General features: G+C 50.6%; 1 protein-coding gene across 4 annotated transcripts in view; it reads right to left on the reverse strand.

Annotated features, from left to right (window-relative positions):
• Positions 1-5,713: 5,713 nt before the first annotated feature.
• PAX7 (paired box 7) overlaps positions 5,714-19,742 on the reverse strand; it is a 114,676-nt gene continuing 100,647 nt past the window's right edge. For 2 of the 4 annotated variants that reach the window (XM_050791547.1, XM_050791553.1), the window contains exons 8-9: positions 15,572-15,818; positions 5,714-6,952 (exon numbers count right to left, since the gene is read on the reverse strand). In XM_050791547.1, the coding sequence (XP_050647504.1) occupies positions 6,837-6,952; positions 15,572-15,818 (363 nt within the window). In that variant the 3' untranslated portion in view covers positions 5,714-6,836. Of the gene's footprint in view, positions 6,953-15,325; positions 15,819-19,742 lie in introns of those variants that run through there. The other 2 variants (XM_050791538.1, XM_050791529.1) reach the window with 1 other exon arrangement.

A 19,742-nucleotide genomic window follows, 5' to 3' on the forward strand; every position in this document is an offset into this window, starting at 1 on the left:
GGCTTGATCCAGTTACTTCACTTCTGGGTCCATGTCCTCATTTGTCTGATGGGATTCACAATGCCTATCTTGCAGGATGTTGGGAGGGTTAACTAAAACTATGGATATGGAGTACCTGGTACGTAATATTAGTGTTTCTCTCTTAAGCTCTTAGTTCTAGCCAACATGCCCAAGAGAATGAATGTGGTGTGAATTCTGGGAGGGGTCACTCCACTGCTAATACCTGAGCATTTCCTGGTAGGTGTCTCATTGCCAGATGAGAAGGTGACCTGCGGAGCTTCCTGACCTGGGGTAGCCCCTCTGGTGTGAGCCCCATAGCAGAAGGCAGCCCCACCTCTTTTCTATGTGGTAGAGACCCTGGGGATTCACCCTCATACAAGACCCCTGCTCCATCTCCCCAGTGCTTTGATATTAAAATCAGGCATGATCATGGAGAGCTCAGTTTTCACCACTGACTAGTGGTGTGAGCTTGAGCCAAGACTTTAACTTTCTGACCCTTGATTTCCTTCCTGTACATCAAGAGGTTAAATTCCCACCTCACAAGGCTGTTGTTACACTGATGGTACACAAAAAGCTGCTGCCTGGAGCCACTTGGGAGCTCAATTAAATGATGTTCCCCTTCACTCAGAGCAGGGGCCATGTATGTCTCCTGTTCTTTTTAATGAGGCTCCCTGCTCCACCCTCCCTCCAGGGCCCACCTTGGAGAGGAGCACAGAGCAGGTGCTTCAGGAAGGTGTTTGCTTCTCCTCCTGATCCTCATAAAAACCCTCTGGAAAGCGGGTGTAGTCCCCCTTCCCACTTCCCAGGCAAGTGGTAGATTACACCTCCCTGCTCCCTTTGAAGTGCAGTGTGGCCATGTGACTTGCTCTGGCCAATGGCATGTGAGCAGATGTGCCCTGTGTTTTGAGTGGAAGCTTTAAAAGCCAGTGCCTGATCCACTTGCTCTGTCTTTCCTTGGGTACCCGAGGCCAGCACGCTCAAGGGGATGCCTGTCTCCATCAGGCTGACTAGGATGAGTAGTGGTAGTGAATATGGATGAAAAGAAAGCAAACCTTTGGTGTTTTAAGCCACCATCCTTTGGGGTTGTTGGTTACTGTAGTCTATACTGGCACAGTGGGACAGACTACCTCCATTTGAAAGACAAGACAGCAGAGGGGAAGTGACTTGCCTATGGTCACACAGAGGGTAGCAAGGGGTGGGGCTTTACTTAAGGAGTACTTTTTAGTTCTTCTAAAAAGTGGCTAAGGTGACTGGAGCTCTGAACTAAGGTGCTAGCTAAGGTGACTAGAGCTCTGAATGCCCCTCAACCTGCTGCCTTTGGGAAATGGGTTCCCACTCCCCATTGTAGCTGTTTACATTGTCAGGAGTAGGAAAATGATCTCTGTTCAGAGTAAGTCAGTGGCAGCCTAGGGAGGGGAATGGTGGAGCTGTGGAACCTGTACTCTCAGGAGGACAAGATTCTCTAGATTCAGCCACACAGCAGGTGCAATTGCACTTGGTCTCCCTGTCCTGTGTGTCCCTCCCACCTCAGTGGCTTCATTTATCTAAGGAACTCCTTTCCCTCACTAGCAAATTTTGTCCAAGGAAAGGCTTTGAAACTCATTCACCATAAGGTGTGCAGATTAATGAAACCAGGAAGAGAGACTGCTTTGTTATGCAGCATTATTGTGGCAATAGCTGACTGATATACTTGTCTATCCAATAACCATCTCCTCTTTTCTTTTATATACAGAAACCTGATTTTATTCTGGGCAGTCATGGGCCTGGGTAGAAAACTACATTCCTCAGTTTTCCTTGGGATGTACACAAAGGTCTCTGGGGGCAGGGGGTGCTTCTAGGAAAGCTCCCTAAGTGGGGGATCTCCAAGGGCAGGCTATGTTGTGGAGCTCCTTGGCCTCATGCACTCAGCACCTCATGTGTTGTGTTGCTTTCCCAGCACTTGTGATGGACACCTCCAAGCAATGCAGGCACTCTCTGAGCTGCCTGCATAACAACAAACCTTTGGCTTAGTTTCTCTGCAGAAGTGCTTGCAACCCACAAGAGCCACTTTGGAGATGCTTGGGCAGATAGTTTATATATCACTTACACATCACCCACCCACCCACATCACCGGGATAGCCAGCAGTCAATGACTGACTGATGCAGTACAAAAGGCCAGCCCCTGGCCTCAAGGTGGGACTACTCTGGTACTACAATCCACACTCCAGAGCTCCTTGTGGCATCAGGTTGAAGCTGGACGCCAGGTAAAACCACCTCTTTGCTCAACTTCTCTACTTGTCCTATCTTGCTTCCTTCATTCCCTTACAGCTTTCTCTGGAGATCTCGCCATCAATAATTCAAAAAGAGCCAGGCATATTGGTAGTCCCAGCGACTCAGGATGCTGACAGGATCACTTGAGGCCAGGAGTTCAAGGCTTCGGTGTGCTATGATCACACCTGTGAATAGCCTTGCACTCCAGCCTGGGCAACATAGCAAGACCCCATCTCTAAAAAGAACAAAACCAGAAAATTGCCCGAGAATCCCTGTATGCTTCCAAGCAATATGTAAGTTTCTGAGCTGTCTTCTACCTCCCAAATCCCTTGTAACAGGAGAGAGCCACCGAGGGTTCTAAGCTTAGCAGCAGGAAAAGTTTCTTTTGGTGAAGAGAACTAAAGTTTCACCTTATTCTTTGACACTGTGCTGTTTCTGTGAGCTCACAGAGAGGCTTAAAGCAACAGCATCCATTGATCAAATATTGATTAGGCATTCACTAGAAATCTCGCAGCTGCTTGGCACTAGAGGACACAGTGGGGAGCAAGAGAAACACAGTTTCTACCCTGATCCTCTAAATTAGGTCCAAAGGCTTCTTGGACACCCCTCAGAGTCCCTTTTGGAGCAGCTGCATAATGACAATCAATTGAGTACACGAAACCTTCAAAATGCTTTTAATTTCTTTTAATGTGTAACAGTTACGCCTGAGTTACAGAGGAAGCGCTTACAAGCAGCAGGTAGTTAAAGCAAATACCAGTTTCTCTTTCTAATCTACTACTCCATATAGCTGAATAAATTATGGTGCGATTATATTTAAACACACACCTCACGCCCACATGCCCACGCACACACCCCACTCACACCCTCACTTACACCCACTCACTTCTGCATGGGGGAAAATGGCTGTGAGTCAAACATGGAAGCAACAAAGTTGCAGTTACTAGGAAGAAGGAATGATCTAGAGTACTATGTAGATATTTCCCAGGTCAGGGAATTGGCCATGTCAGAGTTGACTTGAAGAAGCATCAAATACACGGAAGTCTCAGAGCGTTTCAAGTTGGCGGCTAGAGAACCCCCATTTGGTCTTGGTTTTGGTGCCTCTGCAGGAGGGGAGGAGAGAAGAGCTGTGTACCCCCAAAAAAGTGTCCAGCAGTGCGAGACACATTCGGGAGCTTGACGAGAACATCAGGCTGAGAGAGGTCCCAGAGAACATCTTTTTAGTTGGGTGATGGAGTTTCACTGAGTCCCAGGATCCAAAATCTTGGATACTTCACCAACTCCATCTTAAAACACTGGATTCTGGCAGAGTGGTCAAACTCTGGGATCTGTCCTGTTCTCAAGCCAGAGTCAGATTTCAATCTGACTCTTCATTTTCCTTCTGGGCAAACCTCTCTCCATTCTTCTTTCCTTCTCTCTTATTCCCCTAGTTCTCTGTTTGCTCTGCCCTTTCGTGTTCCTCTGGCAAAAGAACATCAAAGGTAAATCAAGTATAAAATGGAAGTACAAAAGCATAGCTTGGTTCTTACACATCACTTCTTTTTTTCTTTATATAGCGAGAGAGAAATACCAATGAGAAAAATAAAGGAACAAGAATGAAAGAACCCACTAGAGCCTGGAATGCATAATTTGAACACACAATATGAAGATATATCCCTACAGATGGTCTCTGGCACTAGCACGACACGCACTGTGGGGGATTTCTTTCCTTTTTTAGTATATATATATATATATTTATAAAAAGTCAACTTTCTATAAACGAACAGCACATCACCACGTTTTCCAACTATTGTACAATGAACTCAAAAGAGAGCCCCCCTTAGAGAGGACCAACAGCGACTTGTGATAAGTCGGAGGAAGCAGCTCTTATTTTGCTACAGACTCTATTTACAGGGATGGATGGGGGTTGTATCTGGGACGGCCTGGCCACTGGAACCCAGGCCTTCTTTCTCAGGCTGTGGTCAGCCCCAAAGAGATGGAGGCCTTGTGTCTCTCGTTCAACATCACCTCTCGTGATGTTTCAAACTGCCAACACAAGGCTGAATTTTATGACCCAAGTTGGCCAGACACGTTAATATAGGGGTTTTAGAGAGAACCTATCAGGATCAAGGGCCTCTTTCTGAAGCAGGTGGGGCCCCTCAAGGAATAAGTCCCATTTTCTACCAAGATGATGGCTTGGGAGAACTTATGTTCAACGTTATGAGAAATCATTTGGTTTATTCCCAAGCAGGTCTTGGTTCCATTTCACCATCGGGATCAGACGTCTGGGATTGGTCCTAGCATTGGACTGTCACCTCCTGGGGATAGGGCTGGGTGGCTTTGATGTCACCTGCCTGAGATCCCTGCTCCTGAGTCATAGAAGGTGTCAGGAGACTCAGACACTTTCTGAGCCAGGCCTCCAGGTGGAAGGATTGGCCATTCAAGGAATGTGGATGAAGAGTGGTCTTCAGGAAGAGCTGCTTTCTGCTGTGATAGCTACAAAAGCAGGGACTGGGTTACCAAGGGACAACAGAGCCTTCTTTTTTGTCCCAAACATGAAGAACCAAAAGTTTTCTGCAGTGGACGCTCCGGTTGCAACCTTGGTTGACCGTGATGGGTCACATGTGTCTGCTGCTACCAAAGAGTCTGTTTGTCTCCAGTTATTCACTGGTTTCTCTAAACCAGAGATATGAGCCAGCCTGGCCATGGTCCAGGACAGGCTTGATATGACCAAGTCTGAAGATGAGAACCAGGTGAACATTTGTCACAGAGGTGACGTCCACGTAGGAGACTGTCCTAGAATCTTGCCAACCCAGCTCCCCAGGAGGGAGGAACTCAGGTTGACTCCCAGAGCAGCAGCCCTTTCCCTCTAGGAATGTCTTGTTGGCTGAGGGCAAGAGGCATGGATTGAGCAAAGACGTGGGGGGACAAGCAGTTTGGTCTAATGTTTGTGAATTCAGTGCTGTGTCTCCCATCCCAAGTACTTTGTACTCAGCAGCACCTGATAAAGGTGATGGAATGTAGATTACAGCGACAGTGATGGTAAATAGGTATGATGATTTTGATAAATAGGTAAAGGTGATAAGAAGTTCCCAGGAAGGAGGAATCAGGGGTTTGAATCATCCCCTCAAGGTCCCAACTCTTAAGAGAATGGAACTTCAGGAGGCCACTGGCGTGGTCAAGGAAGGTGCCTCTTCCCTCTCCTCTGGAATTGTTGACATCTCCCTCTGCTCAGGGGTGGTAGCTTGAAAACTGGTCACATCTGCCTCAGCTCAGCTGTGCCAGATCAGGAGGCGGGGACCTCTTGGCTAAGACAGAGGCAACATTGAAAGATGCTACTCTGGGCAGGGCAACAATATGCCCCTAACAACATGCCAGGGGGAATCTTCTTGTCTGTGGGGCAAACAACCCCTGTCCAGTCTAGAACCCTCCTCCAAAGCTCTGAGGGTAGCTCTCTGCATCCCCAGAAACGGAAAGGGGTCTGGGGAAGATGGAGGCCTCTTCCTAGAGGATGGGGCATGGTAAGGATGGGCTCGGGCCTCTGTGGAAGGCTTTGGGCAAAATCTCAGCTCCCTGGGGTGTGGACTTGCAGGCAGAGAGCTGAAGCCTTGGGCAACAAAGGCTTGCCCTCCCACAAACAAAGGGACCTGGTTGTGAAAGTCCCTTCTGAGCCGACTTCATGCTCCTCCACTCATGTATCCTCAAGACTTTATCCCCTCCCCATCTCATCTGATTCAGCTAATGAAGGAAACTGAAAAGTTCTGTGGGTTCCCCAGGCCCCAGATGGGTTGGACATGGTGGGAACTTGGGCTTCAGGCTAAGAGCCCTCTGCTTCCAGAAGCCTGAGTTGGGTCCTTGTATCCTGGGCAGGCCCATGGCTGACAAGCCCCACCCCCATGTGCCCTTACCCTCTGGTTAAGCCTCTTCCTGGTCTCCCCAGTCTCCCTGACTGTGCTAGATTTCCCCGTACACCTAGTAGAGGTGTCTGGGGAGGGTTCTGAAGTCCTTCAAATTCCTGGGTGGGGGTGAGACTGCCCCTCTGCTGACTCCCCTGGGAAGACCCCAAAGCCAGGGTCCCCTCTCTGCTGGAGTCCCAATGTCTAGAGGAGGAAAGGGCTGCCGTTCTGACATTGAGCCCGAGAACCTCCTTGGAGGGCTGGCTCCCAGTGCATCCAGCTGAGAGTAGCCCTGAATGCTTCACATCCACCTCTAGCTAGGGCACCCTCTGGAGTTGGGTCCAAAGGGCTGCAGGACTTCCTCTCAGGCATCGTCCTCCTCTGGGTGCCCAAGGTGTTCTAGGTGGGCCTTGATCTCCATGCCTGAGATGGCACAGAGGCCACCATGGGATTTGACAGGGGAGGACTTCAGGCTGACCAGAAACCCTCCTTGGGGAAAGTGGGGAGCAGACTCCAAGGGCATCACTCTGGATCCCTAACCACAGCTGAGTGACAAGCTGGCTGTCTATCTCCAGGGTGCCAGTGATGAGAAGCAGGTGGGTTCCTTTCTTGGCCCCCTAGGACTCCCGGGGGATGAGGAGGCAAGGCTGGGAGGTTCAGGGGTCAGTTAGGGTTGGGCTGGGAATTGGGCTGGGGCAAGTCGCCCCGGGGGCCCTAGTAGGCCTGGCCAGTTTCCACAGGCAGAAGTCCCAGCACAGCAGAGTGCTCCCCGAGCTTCATGCGACGCTGGGTGGAGAGGCTCACGTTTTTGGCCAGATAATCAACAGCAGCTGGAAAAAAGAAGAGACTCTGCTAGAAATCGAGGTTCTTTTTGTTTATTCTTCCATTCACTCTATTTACATCCATCCATCCATCCATCCATCCATCCATCCATCCATCCATGTCTATCCATCCTTTCTTTCATCCATCCATCATCCTTCCACCTTCTATCCACTCATCCTCTCATCCATCCAGCCATATCCATGCATCTATCCACCCATCCATTCTGTCCATCCATCCATCCATCCATCCATCCATCCATTTATCCATTTTCTGTCTTTCTATCCATCCATTTATCCATCTATCTATCCATCTATCCATCCATCCATCCTTCTATCCACTCATCCTTCATCCATCCATCCATCCAGCCCTCTGTCTATCCATCCTCTATCCATACCTCATCCACTCATCCATCATCCATCTGTCCATCCATCCATCCATCCTTCCATCTATCCATCTCTTCATGAAGCTCTTTCTCTCACCTCCTCTCCAATCATTTAGCAAATATTTATTTAATGCATTGTGTGCCCAGCTCTCTGGTAAGTTCCTAGAGAGGCACAGAAGATTATCCACGTTGCTGAGAAAAGAATTAACCACCCCTCAATAAGCCCACTACATACACCTGCTATGGATAAGGCCCTGTGAATCCCTGAGTGCAGATAATGATGAGGGCAAGGTCTCTCTGCCTTTTCTATCTGTGCCCAGCTTACAGATAAGGCAAAGCAAGACCTTTGCTGCGAGGCCAGAGTGGCTGTGGGTGAGCTGAGGGATCCATGCAGAAGGAGCCAGGACACAGATACGCAGGGAGCTGAGATTTACAGCTCTGTCCATCTGGTCACCCAGAGGAGACAGATGAGTGTCTGAGGGTGTACGTGCCTGAGAGTGGTGCATATTTGTGTGTGTGAACAACGGAAACAAGAACTTCCTTGAATAATTGGCCTGCACATGAATGTCCACACAAGAGCAACATTTGCACACACACGTGCACATGTGTGTGTGAGTTGTGTGCACCTTTGTGAATAGATGAACTTTGGGAATGCCAGTGCATGTGCAGGCACTGTGTACAGGTGAGTTCCAACTGAGCCAGGTACCTGTCTCTATATGTGTGTATGTGCAGGGATGACCCTTGACCTGCATGTACATGTGTTCTGTCTTGACTGTACTAATTCTGCCTTTCTGAGGCTACAACAGAAATCAGCCTTGACCAAATGATTTGGCTGGGGTGTGGCCAAGGCCTCCAGAGGCACAGGGATGCTGCCTCCCAAGCTGGGATCTGTGGCTGTGGCCAGTCCAAACCCCTGGGATCTGTAGGATCCAGAAGCAAGAGGAAGATGGAACGAATACTGCATTAGGAATTACGAGGCCTGGCTCAACACCTGTTCTGTCACCTGCCCACAGGGGACCCTGTAGCATTCCACATGCTTCCCCAAGGTTGGAGGTTTCTGCCTAGGGCAGGTGGGTGGAGCCAAAAGGTGATAGGCATGGCCTGAGGATGAGGCCAGGGAGGCCAGGTGGGCAGTGCCAATCATTGAGCCATGGGAGGCCGTATTGCCTAGTGGCTCAAATGACAGAGGTTCAAATCCCGCACATGCCAATTTTTAACGTGTGATCTGGGGCATCCCACCTCATCTATTCAAACCTGTTTCCTTGTCTGTAAATTGGGGATCGTAACAGCACCTATCTGAGGAGCTGTTATGAAGGTTAAAGGAGAAATGCGTACAAAGTGGCTAGCTAGTACTGTGCCTGGCACATTGTGAGCTCGAGAGATGTGGGTTTGGAAGCAGTGGAAGACTAGGATTGGGATTTAGTAAGCAAACATGGCCTTTGATGCGGGCAGGAGGAGATGGAGCAGCAGATGAGGTGGCTGCAGTCCCAGTTACCTCCCGCTTATGTGGCCCTGGGCACATCACCTGACCTTTCTAGACCTGCTTCCTTGTCTGTAGAATGGGGAAAACAAAGTTCAGCTTCCTCCAGGGCTGCTGCTAAAAGGATGAAGTGAGACAGTGTTCTTTAAGATGGTGGTTACAGAGCACGCAGGGGCTTGGCCCTCGACATTCCCAAAGGATGTGCAAATGCCCTGGGGTCTCTCTGGAGTGTCTGAACTCTGTGCCCCTCTGCTTACCAGGCTCCAGGGTGGGTGATGAGAGGAAAGTTAAGTCTGTCTAGGGTCTGAGCTGAGCCCTGGGGGACTGCCAGCCTTCCTCTGAAGTCACTTGGCCTCCAGGCTCCCAGTTGGTAGAGCAAAGTTGGTGGCAGCCAGCCCGGCCCTGCCTTGGGTCTGCCCCTTCCTCTGTGTGAGGGTAGGGCCATTCCCATCTCTGGCTTTGGGGGGACCGTGCAGCCCTGGCCACACCAACTCTACCACTGGGAGCCTGCCTTACCCGGACTCCAGGGTCCATCCCGTTAAGAAGCCTCATTCTTAGAGGGACAGTAGGAATAGAAAGAGGAAGAGCCAGTGTTTACAGAGAGCTTGTTCTATCCCGGTCCTGTTCTAAGCATTTTGTGCTCATTTTCCATTTAACTCTCACAACAACTCTATGAGGCTGGTAGTGGTGGTATCTGCATTTTACAGATGATGGAACTGAGGCTCTGAGAGACTGCACCACTTCAAGGATCACACAGTTCATAAGTTGCGGAGCCAGGATTCAAACCCAGGCAGTCTGAGCCTAGCTCCCAGCCACCCCTGCAGACTCCTAGAGAATAACCCTTTGTACATGCACAACATTTTAGAGTGCACGAGGTGCTCTACACCCCAAATTCTACATTGATCCCATGTTCTGCTCCAGGCAATATAAGTGATCTGTCCAAGGGCACACCGCCGAGGCAGGTGACAGTTTCCCTGAGTCACAGCAGCCACTGCCTCCCCTCCTTACTTCACACCATGCCAGCCTCTCACACCAACCTCTCCAGCTATTCCTGTGGGTGGGCTGAGAACTCTGGCTTTTTAAACAATTGATACATAATATTTGCACAGATTCATTGGGGTACCTGTGATGTTTTGCTACATGCATAGAATGTGTAATGATCAAGTCAAGCTGTTTAGGGCATCCATCACCTTCAGGATTTCTCTTTTCTGTTTTTTTGTTTTTCGTTTTTTTGAGATGGAGTCTCGCTCTGTCTCTCAGGCTGGAGTGCAATGGCGCAGTCTCGACTCACTGTAACCTCCGCCTCCCAGATTCAAGCAGTTCTCCTGCCTCAGTCTCCCAAGTAGTTGGGATTACAGGTGCCCACCAGTACACTTGGCTAATCTTTGTAGTTTTCAGACAGCGCCGTGTTGGCCGGGCTGGTCTCAAACTCCTGATCTCAGGTGATTTGCCCACCTTGGCCTTCCAAAGTGCTGGGATTGCAGGTGTGAGCCACTGAGCCTGGCCCAGTATTTTTCATTTCTATGTGTTGGGTACATTTCAAGTCCTCTCTTCTAGCTATTTTGAAATATACAATACATTGTTGTTAGCTGTAGTCACCCTACTCTGTTATCAAATACTAGAACTTACTCCTTCTATCTAACTGTATGTTTGCACCCATTAACCAACCTCCCTTCATCCCCCTCCCTGCTTCCCTGCCTCTAGTAGCCATCATTTGACTCTGTCTCCATGAGGTCAAGCTTCTTAGCTCCCACGTATGAGAACATGTGATGTTTGTCTCTCTGTGCCTGGCTTATGTTACTTGGTAAAATGACCTGCAGTTCCATCCATGTTGCTGTGGATGACAGGATTTTATTCTTTCTTATGGCTGAATAGTATTCCACTGGGTATATAGACTATATGTTCTTTATCTGTTTATCCGTTGATGGCTACTTACGTTGATTCCATATCTCGGCTATTGTGAATGGCGTTGCAATAAACATGGGAGTGCAGGTATCCCTTTGATACACTGATTCCTATCCTTTGGATAAATATGGTCGTTCTAATTTTCGCTGGCTTTGAATAATAATGAGAACAACAAAGCGAGCACCCTCACTTGTGGACCACCTACTGTGCGCTGGCAGGCATGACCACACCCATTTCTTTCAAGTGCTTTAGCTACGAGTGTTCTCCTTCTATAAATGTGGAAACTGAGGCACAGAGAAGTCACTGTCCCAGAGTCACATGCAGTGTGTGTCATGGAGGAACCTGCATTGGTCCTGCCTGTGCCTCTGGCCACTCTGTGCGCCTTATCCTTGTCAGCCTCTCCCAGTGACCAGCCCATGGCCCAGCACACAGTAGGAGCTTGCCAGGCCCTGTCTAGGTAGCCAAGGAAACACCAGGAAGCCAAACTTTCCTGACGACCCTGCCAACTTCAAGGGCACCCAACAGGCTACAGAACCTGCCTCTTCCTGGGGTGGAGCCGAAGGGCCAGCGAGGGCAGGGCTGTGACATTTCTTATTACGGCCTCCGTCAACGGCGCTCCCTGTCCCTCTGTCTTACGCATCTCCCCTCCTCCGCCTCGTGCCCATGCCTGGGCTCTAAATGTCTCAAATTAGATTAATTGGGAGTTGGCAGGAGATGTGGTGGTGATGCCAACCGGTAAACAATCTCAGCCGTCAGCGCCTCGTCAGCTCGCAGCCCCAGAGGAGGACCCTTCTAGACACAAATTCTTATTAGACTTGTCAGATCTATTAAAATTCTTTTCACACTTCTGCGTTCTATCAGCCCCATCGTTAGTACGGCCCTGGCCTCTGGGAACACCAGGGCCATATTAATCTTCCGTGTGCCCCATCCCTGGGCCCCTGCCCCCACCCCTCCAGAGATGAGGGAAGACAGACAGGTGGATGGACAATGGCCAGAGCAGGAAAAGGAGTGAGGGTGTCCCTGGGAAGATGAGAAGCCCATGGAGAGGAGGGGGAGGACTCTGGTGCCTAAGGGTTTGGCCCATGTGTATGCTCGCTCAATGCACACCTGAAGGTGGCTCTCCAGGGATCAGGCTGCAGGTGTGGCTGTGTACACATCGGTATGGGCTGCCGGGAGGCCTTGGGCAAACAGCCTCTCTGGATCCCAGTTCCTCATCCGTCCAATGGGAATAACCACGTGCACTGCATAGGGTGGCATGAGGATGAAATGCCAGACCCATAGTAGATGCTCAATAAACGGCCATTCCTCCTTCCTTTACACATGCACATTTTGTATATTTGTATCTTAAAGCTGTGTGTCTACACATTAGTGAACACTCATATATAAACCCCTCTCTCTGCGTGTGCATCTGTCCATATGCAGGTGCATGTGAAGCCGTGGACGTGAATCCACGCGTGGGTGGGCTCAGGTGTGTATCGCTGCTGAGTGGCCTCCACAAATCTGTGATTTGAAGTTAGGAGACTTTGGGTCCACCATTGCCATGCTGTGGGATTTTGGAGAAGCTACCTAGCCTCTCTGAGCCTCATTTTTGCACCTGCAACCTGGGGACAAATAACTTAGAGAATGACATGAATGAGGAGCACGCATTTTGCCCAGTGCCCTGTGGGATGAACTTGGGCAGAGGACAGGCGTCAAGGGATGACAGGTGGACCTGGGCATACATGGGCACAGTCCAGGACATGGGACTGTTGCACACACGCCGGGGCATCCCATCCACAGATGGATTAAGTTGCCCAGGGATGTGGGGCAAGTGGTTAGTGGGAACACGATGTGTCTCGGGGCCTCCAAAATGCCAAAGGAGAGGGAGGTGGTGCAATGGAAACACTCTGAGATGGCTAAGTCTAATCTGTGGCCTCCATTTCACAGATGGGAAGACTGAGGCTCAGAGAGGCAAGTGTGTGGCTGGCCCACACTAATTGGTGGCAGAGGAGGGGACTTTTCCTCCAGTCCTTCCCTCTCAGCTCAGGCCTGGAGTCTCTGTGGGGTGAGGTGGGGCCTGTGCTGGGCTCCCTTTGGGGAGGGCTGGAGAATGTGGCCAAGAGGAGCTCTGAGCTATTCCCAGAGAAGCCAGGGCAGCAGGGGTGGAGCTGGAAGGGGAGTGACAGGAGGAGGAGAAGGGAGTGGAAGGAGAGGATGGAAAGGAGAAGAATGGAGTTGGGGGAGGTGGGGGAGGAGGAAGCTGCTCTGGCTGGCTTTGCCCAAGCAAGAGAACAAACCCTCCTTTCTCGCCTCCTAGGCCTCTTCCCTTTTGATCCCCTCCCCTGCCGCCCCCATGCTGACTTTGGGGTTAATTTTATTTCCGAATTGAGCAGGCTCCCCTGGATCAGGGCACCGAGCTTAGGTGTGACTAACCCCCGCCCCAGGCCGGCGCTGCTGCTGCCGCTGAGGTCACTCTAAAATATTTATCAAGAGCATGTGTGCCCTGCTCCATGCCCAGGAACATGGGCTGGGTCAGGAGGTCACCCTGGGACCCTCCGGAAATTCTCCCATGCACATGCATGCACCCTGCTCTCAAATATACACGCAGACCCCCACGTACACATTCATACACACACAGTTATACATGGTATATGTCTACACCCAGATGTACATCCATACACACGTACACACAGTCACACCTATGACATACCCAAACATGCACTCATACGCTCACCCCTGTTTACACACTGCACACAGAGTATGTGTGTCCAAACACAGGTACTCCCAAACACAATCACTGAAGCATGTGTACATGCCCCAATGCACGGCTATACACATGCACAGTCACACATTTACACACTCAAATGCATCTATACACACGCATACGTGTTCATTATACATATCTACAAATTGACACATGCATACCTACGTCAAACATGCAGGTACACATAAAGACACACTCAACCATATGTACAGACTTGAATGCACATTTAAACATGTTTGTTTAAGCAGACACATATACTTACATATATGTGTGCGCACATGTGTTCATACACACAAACAGATGTGCACATCACGTGTGCACAATATGCTCATTTATGTGCACGCATGTGAAGTCATATACACATATGCTCACACGTGCCCAATGACACATGCGTGTATTCACGTATATGCAAATGTGCATGCAGTAACACATGGGTGTTGAAATACTCAGATGCATCACATGCACACACACATGAATTCTAACATGTCCCAACATATGTACTCACAAACACCCATATACACATATATACATACACATACGCAAACATGTACACACACAGGAAGGGTTGTGAACACAGCTGGGAGGTGGAGGCCAACACAGCTGGCCCTCATTTGGCAGTGGAGGCCAATGCCACGTGAGGAGGAGTGGGTTGGGGGGGTGGGCAGGAAGCAGAGGTCAGAAAGGCTGGCCCAGGGCTGGGCTGGGAGAGAGGATGCCCTCAGGGATGGGGCCTCACCCTCTTGCCACACGCCCTTCTGATTAGTTTGACACCAGCAGGTGAGGCCTTTGCAGGGAGGTGCGGCAGGAAGAGTGACTGGTGACCTCCAGTTCCCTGTCCCATCTGGGCGTGCCCCACTGCTGGCCTTGCCAGGTGGCGGAGGCTGTGTTCAGACCTGCGTTTTCCAGCCTTTGGTCTGAGGGTCCACGGTCCCTGCTTCAAGGCAAGGCACAAAGGGGATAGCAGCTCAGATGGGTGCACGGGACCATTGCAGAGTTTGGAGTGGAGGAGAGAGCTGGAAACACAGCTTTCCCATGCCCTGTGGCAGAAAGGGCAGGGTCTCCCACTGAGCTGTCCAGCACGGTGGCCACCAGCAGCCCATGTCTACCAAGCACTTGAACTGCGGCTAGTGCAACCGGGAAACCGAATTTCAAATGTTGATTTCACTTGAACTAATTTAAAGTCAAAAACCAGTCTTCAATTGGGTTATTTAGTGGTTGGAAAACTTACAATTTGGAACACTTTGGGTGTGTAAGTCTTTTTTCTCAATTGTAAACTATATGAAATTTAAATACAGATCAAGTATTTCTGTTGAAAACTCAGTGTCGGAATTAAAATGGGCTGTAAGGGTAAAACACACACAGGATGTCAAAGACATAGCATGAAGAAGAGAATGTAAAATATCTCAATAATTATATATGAATTGCATTTTGAAATGATATTCTTTTGGATGTACTGGGTTAAATACAATGTTAGTAAAAATAATTCCATTGTTTCTTCTCCTTAATTTTTTTTCTTTTTTTTTTGGAGACAGTCTTGCTCTGTCACACAGCCTGGAGTACAGTGGCGTGATCTCGGCTCACTGCAACCTCAGCCACCTGGGTTCAGGTGATTCTTGTGCCTCACCTACTTGAGTGGCTGGGATTACAGGTACGTGCCACCATGCCTGGTTAATTTTTGTATTTTTAGTAGAGACAGAGTTTCACCATGTTGACCAGGCCGGTCTCGATCTCCTGGGCTCAAGTGATTCATTTGCCTCAGCCTTCCAAAGTGCTGGGATTACAGGCATGAGCCACCACTCCTGGCCTGTTTCTTCTTATGTTTTAAAATGTGGCCACTAGAAATGTTAAGTGACCACTAGAAATGTTAAGTGTTGTGTTGTGTATTATATTTCTGTTGGAGCCATAGCAGGGGCTTAGCCAGGAGATGTCCTGGGCTTTGCTCAATTCAGTGTCATTTTAGGTGAACTGTTCTGTCTTGCTGGACTTCAATTTTTCCATCTGTAAAATGGACAGTCCCCACCCTGACACCACCTTGTAGCTCTCCACAAACAAGCAGGAGGCCCTGGGGGTGGGAGAATGAATGGGGACGGGGGATGCCCAGGGCACCAGGCACTCACTCTGGCCGTACTGGCCGTACTGATAGCTGGCCACGGGGTCCACGCTGTAGCCGGTGGTGCTGTAGGTGGGTGGGCAGTAGGCCTGGGAGGTGGGCAGGCTATCTCCCGGCTTGATGGAGTCGGCCCGCTGGCTGCAGCTGGCTGAGATGGAGGTGGCCGAGTCCAGGCCGCCATGCAGCGGGGAGATGGAGAAGTCAGCCTGTGGCTGCGGGGGCACTGCGCTGGGGTTGCTCAAGATGCTCATCACCTGTGGGGAAAAGGCCATTAGTGCCAGGCTCACCGGACAGACCCCAGAGACATGAGCACACTGGCACAATGCCAGGCTGGCCCTGGAATGCTCTTTGCCGGAGTTGTTCCCTTGAAATCTCTGTCGCTTCGAGGTCCTCAGTTTACCTGAATTGCGTGCCCTCATGCATGGGATGGCTGCTGGTCTTCGGTGTTTCTCTTGAAGGAGGGTCCTGACCCAGGGATCCTCCTTCCACTGAGAGCTCAGCAGGGCCTTACTCGCCTCTCTAGCTCCAGGGCCTGGCTCTAAGGGGCACTCTGGGCCTGTCTATTGAATGAATAAATGCGTGAATGAATGCGTGAATAAACGAACTGGCTAATGAGGCTTCTCCCATCAGTCAGCGAGTTCTCCAAGCTCAGAGAACTGTGCCTCCCCCATCAGACTGGGATGGCCCCATCTTCTAACACGAACGTTACAGCAGGACTCTGAACTGTCTGGGGTCACTGTGTGTGGCTTGCTCTGCCTGCCACTTTTCTGGACTCCGAGCTTCCTGTCCCTTCGACACCAAAGCCCACAGCCAGTGCTTTCAAAGAGGCTTGCAGGCCTCTTCCTTTGATTCTACCAGCTCCTGAGGTCTGTGGCCATCCCCTCCTTCCCTGCCTGGCCGGGTTCCCCAAATAGGAACTCACTGTCAGTGCTGGCAACACAGACTACCAGGGGAAGCTTGTCTCTAGAAACTCAGCTTAGGGGACCTGGATGGAGGTCCAGGTGTTCACTTACTGGGATGTTCACTTATTTACTCCACAAACAGGCATGGATGGTGACTCTGGCTCCAGGCTGAGAGCTGAAGGCTCTGAGACTTCAGAGGAGAAACAGCCATGGTCCCTGCCGTCGGTGGCGGGAGAGGAGGAGAAAGGGTCTGGGTTGGGTGAGGGAAGCTACTAGCAAAGATCATAGAGACATGGCATTGTGATCCAGGCATCGTATCTATCAAAGGACACAGAGGAGGGCGTCCAGTCATCCCTGGCAGTCCAGGAAATCTGGGGGAGGTGGAACCTGCTGTCCAGCTCTCCAGGAAAGGGGGCGGGAAAAGCAGTGCTTTCCTTGGGCGGGGCTGGGGGTGGCGCAGCAGGAGCTCCTGGAGAGTGAGAGGGCACAATGTACTAGTCAGTTCAGAGCAGAGAAGGGGAGAGGGCAGGAGGGAGAGGGCATCGTGTCCCAGTTAGTCCAGAGGAGGGCAGGGGAGAGGGCAGGAGGGAGAGGCAGGCCCTCGTGAACCTGACCTGCAGGGCCCAGGCCCCTGATGACCTTCTGGTGATGCCGCCCTTTATGGGAGGAAGACCCTGATATGAGTTGGGGACGGCTTTGCTGATAATCTGCCCAGCACCGAAATGGAGAACCACGTGGCAATCCCTGCTGGGCACACAGTTGAGTTCCCTAACTCCCCCTTCAGGGTAAGAAAGCAGGCTGCGGGCATTGGAGCAGTGATCGTTTTGCCGACTAGACACCTTCTGAAGATTTTTACCTTTGCCTTTATTACTGGCTTGTGCCACAGCTATTGAGGCCTCACCACAGTCGAGGGCATCAATGGATTCTTCGGGCCAGGGACAGACACCGAGCTCTTCCGTTTACCAGCTGTGTAACCTCAGGAGTATCCCTGAGCAGTTAATTCATTTGACCCTCCCAAGCCAAAACCCCACGGAGTTGTGTGAGGCAAAGCTAGGATGCCCATTTCTCAGATGAAAAAACTGAGGCCTGCAAAGGGGGCGTGGCTTCCCTAGATCTCACAGCAGGCCTGACCCTGGCTCACCTGCAAAATGTCAAGTTCAGCTCTCAAGAAAGAATGAGGTTGAGGCATCTGATTACTTCAGAGGGTCTCAATCCGAGCACCAGCAGTAGTTTGTTTCCTGGGCAGCTAAGGGGGGGTGAGTGGGGTGGGGTCCCTTATTCTGGGGGAAGCTTAGGTCCTCTGAAATGTCTTGAGCAGAGCCTATGCCTGATTCTTTCCCCCATGCCCTCAGCCCTGGGGGGTCTCCCCTCCTCCACCTTTTCCCTCTGAGCCAGAGTTCAGACCTCAGAGCTCAGACCAGCTGGGGTTGTCAACGGTCTAGTCTTCATCTCCACGCAGCTAGGGAGATTTGGGTGGGACATAGGGGTGTCATAGGGGTGTGTCAACTTCATCAAGATGGCAAAGACACACTGGAATGTGTTTGCAAGAAGGAGAAAGTCTGCCCGGGAGGCAGGAGGCTGGGCTGGGGAGTGTCTGGAGTCCTCTGGACACTAGCACTACTTTAGGGAGCTGAGGTCTCCCTAGCTCGCTCTGTGTTCAATGTGCTTCTGAGGTCTTTGTCGTGGTCAGGTCAACAGTAGGGTGTTGGGGTAGGAGTATGTGAGGGTGTCTGACACTGCGGGCCTGTGTTTGTTGCTTTCTGTCTGTCAAGATGGGATCTCCTTAGCTTGAAGAGTGTCTAAGGGCTTGGGGATGAGAGCAAGGTCCCAGGGCAAACTCAGGAATCTAACTCTGCCCTGGAGTTCTCAGTCTAGACCTTTTCCTACCCATCTCCTTTCTGGCCCAACACAAACACGGACCCCGCACCCTGCTCAAAGGAGGCCTGGACTCCAATAATAGACTTAGGGGTTCAGAAAAAACACACAGGCTCCAGATCCCTTCTTTCAGGACAGTCGTCGGGGGCTGGGAGACTCCTGGGAGGGTTTGTCAGCTCCGTGAGATTCCAGTTTGATCCTTCCCTCCTGCCCATTCCCAAGATGCCAAGTCCAGACGGAATGATGGGAGGGGAGGGATGGGGGGATGGTTAGGAAGCGGATGAGGATGCTTTGAGACAGGCTGAGAGCTACGTGTAGACCCAGTACTCATCCTCTAAGACAGAGACCTACACAGAACTGCCGCCCAATCTGACAATATCACTCAAGAATTATCAATGGCTCCCCATTACCTCTCATCAAAAGCTCCTAGTGACCAGACCTCTAGCTGCCTGTCCCAACTCCTTTCACCCCTTTCTACCTTGCACTTTTACATCCCAGCTCTCCCAAACAATGCGTTATTTCTTGAAGATATCCTTCATTCATTCATGTATTCATCCCACAAGCATTTCGTAGAGTGCTACTCTGTGCCAGTCTGGAGCTAGTGCTGGAGTATTGAGCTCTTTGAGAGCAGGATAAACTGCGTTTTGTTCATCTCTGTAGCCCCAGCGCCTACGTGGTGCTTGCTACATATTCTGAGCTCAGAAAACCTCTGCTGAATTCATACCTATTCCTTTAAAAACATTTACTGAGCACCTATGATATACCAGAAACCGAGCCAGGCACTGGGGACACAGCCATGAAAAATGCCAATCCCATGCCTTCCTGGTGGTGTCAGCCTAAGGAACGAAGTTGACAATAAACAAGTGAACGAATAATATAATTTATGATACTGATAAATGCTATGGAGGAAAAATAAGGGGCTATGTGGGATAGTCAGGCAGGACCTCCCCAAAGATGTGATACCCAGCAAGACCAGAAAGAACAGCCCTGAGAGGACCAGACAGGGGAGCTTTCCAGGCAGAGAAACAGCAAGTGCCAAGGCCCCAAGGTCCCTGGGGCTGAGGGGGCTGAACCACAAGATACACTCAGCAGATTTAGGAAATAGCAAGAAGGTGAAGGTGGAGAGTGAAAATTCCAGGAGCTGCAAGCGCTCTTGCAGTCCTTTCTCAGAAGGGGCTTGGGTGGTGCCCGGTGGCTCAGGAGGCCTTGGACCCTTGGCCGTGAACAGACAGCTCACTTTCCCATAATGGGATTTGCTCAATGGGATTTGCCCTGGAACATCAAATCAAATCCACATCTGGGGAAGGTGTGAATGGAGGATGTGCTGCTGCGGCTGACTCTCTTCCAGAGTCCCTGGGGGTCTGTGGATCAAAGGGCTTCCATTTCATCCAACCCCCTGTC

This window comes from Macaca thibetana, chromosome 1 (assembly GCF_024542745.1).
Source record: "Macaca thibetana thibetana isolate TM-01 chromosome 1, ASM2454274v1, whole genome shotgun sequence".
In the NCBI taxonomy this organism is placed as follows: Eukaryota; Metazoa; Chordata; class Mammalia; order Primates; family Cercopithecidae; genus Macaca; species Macaca thibetana.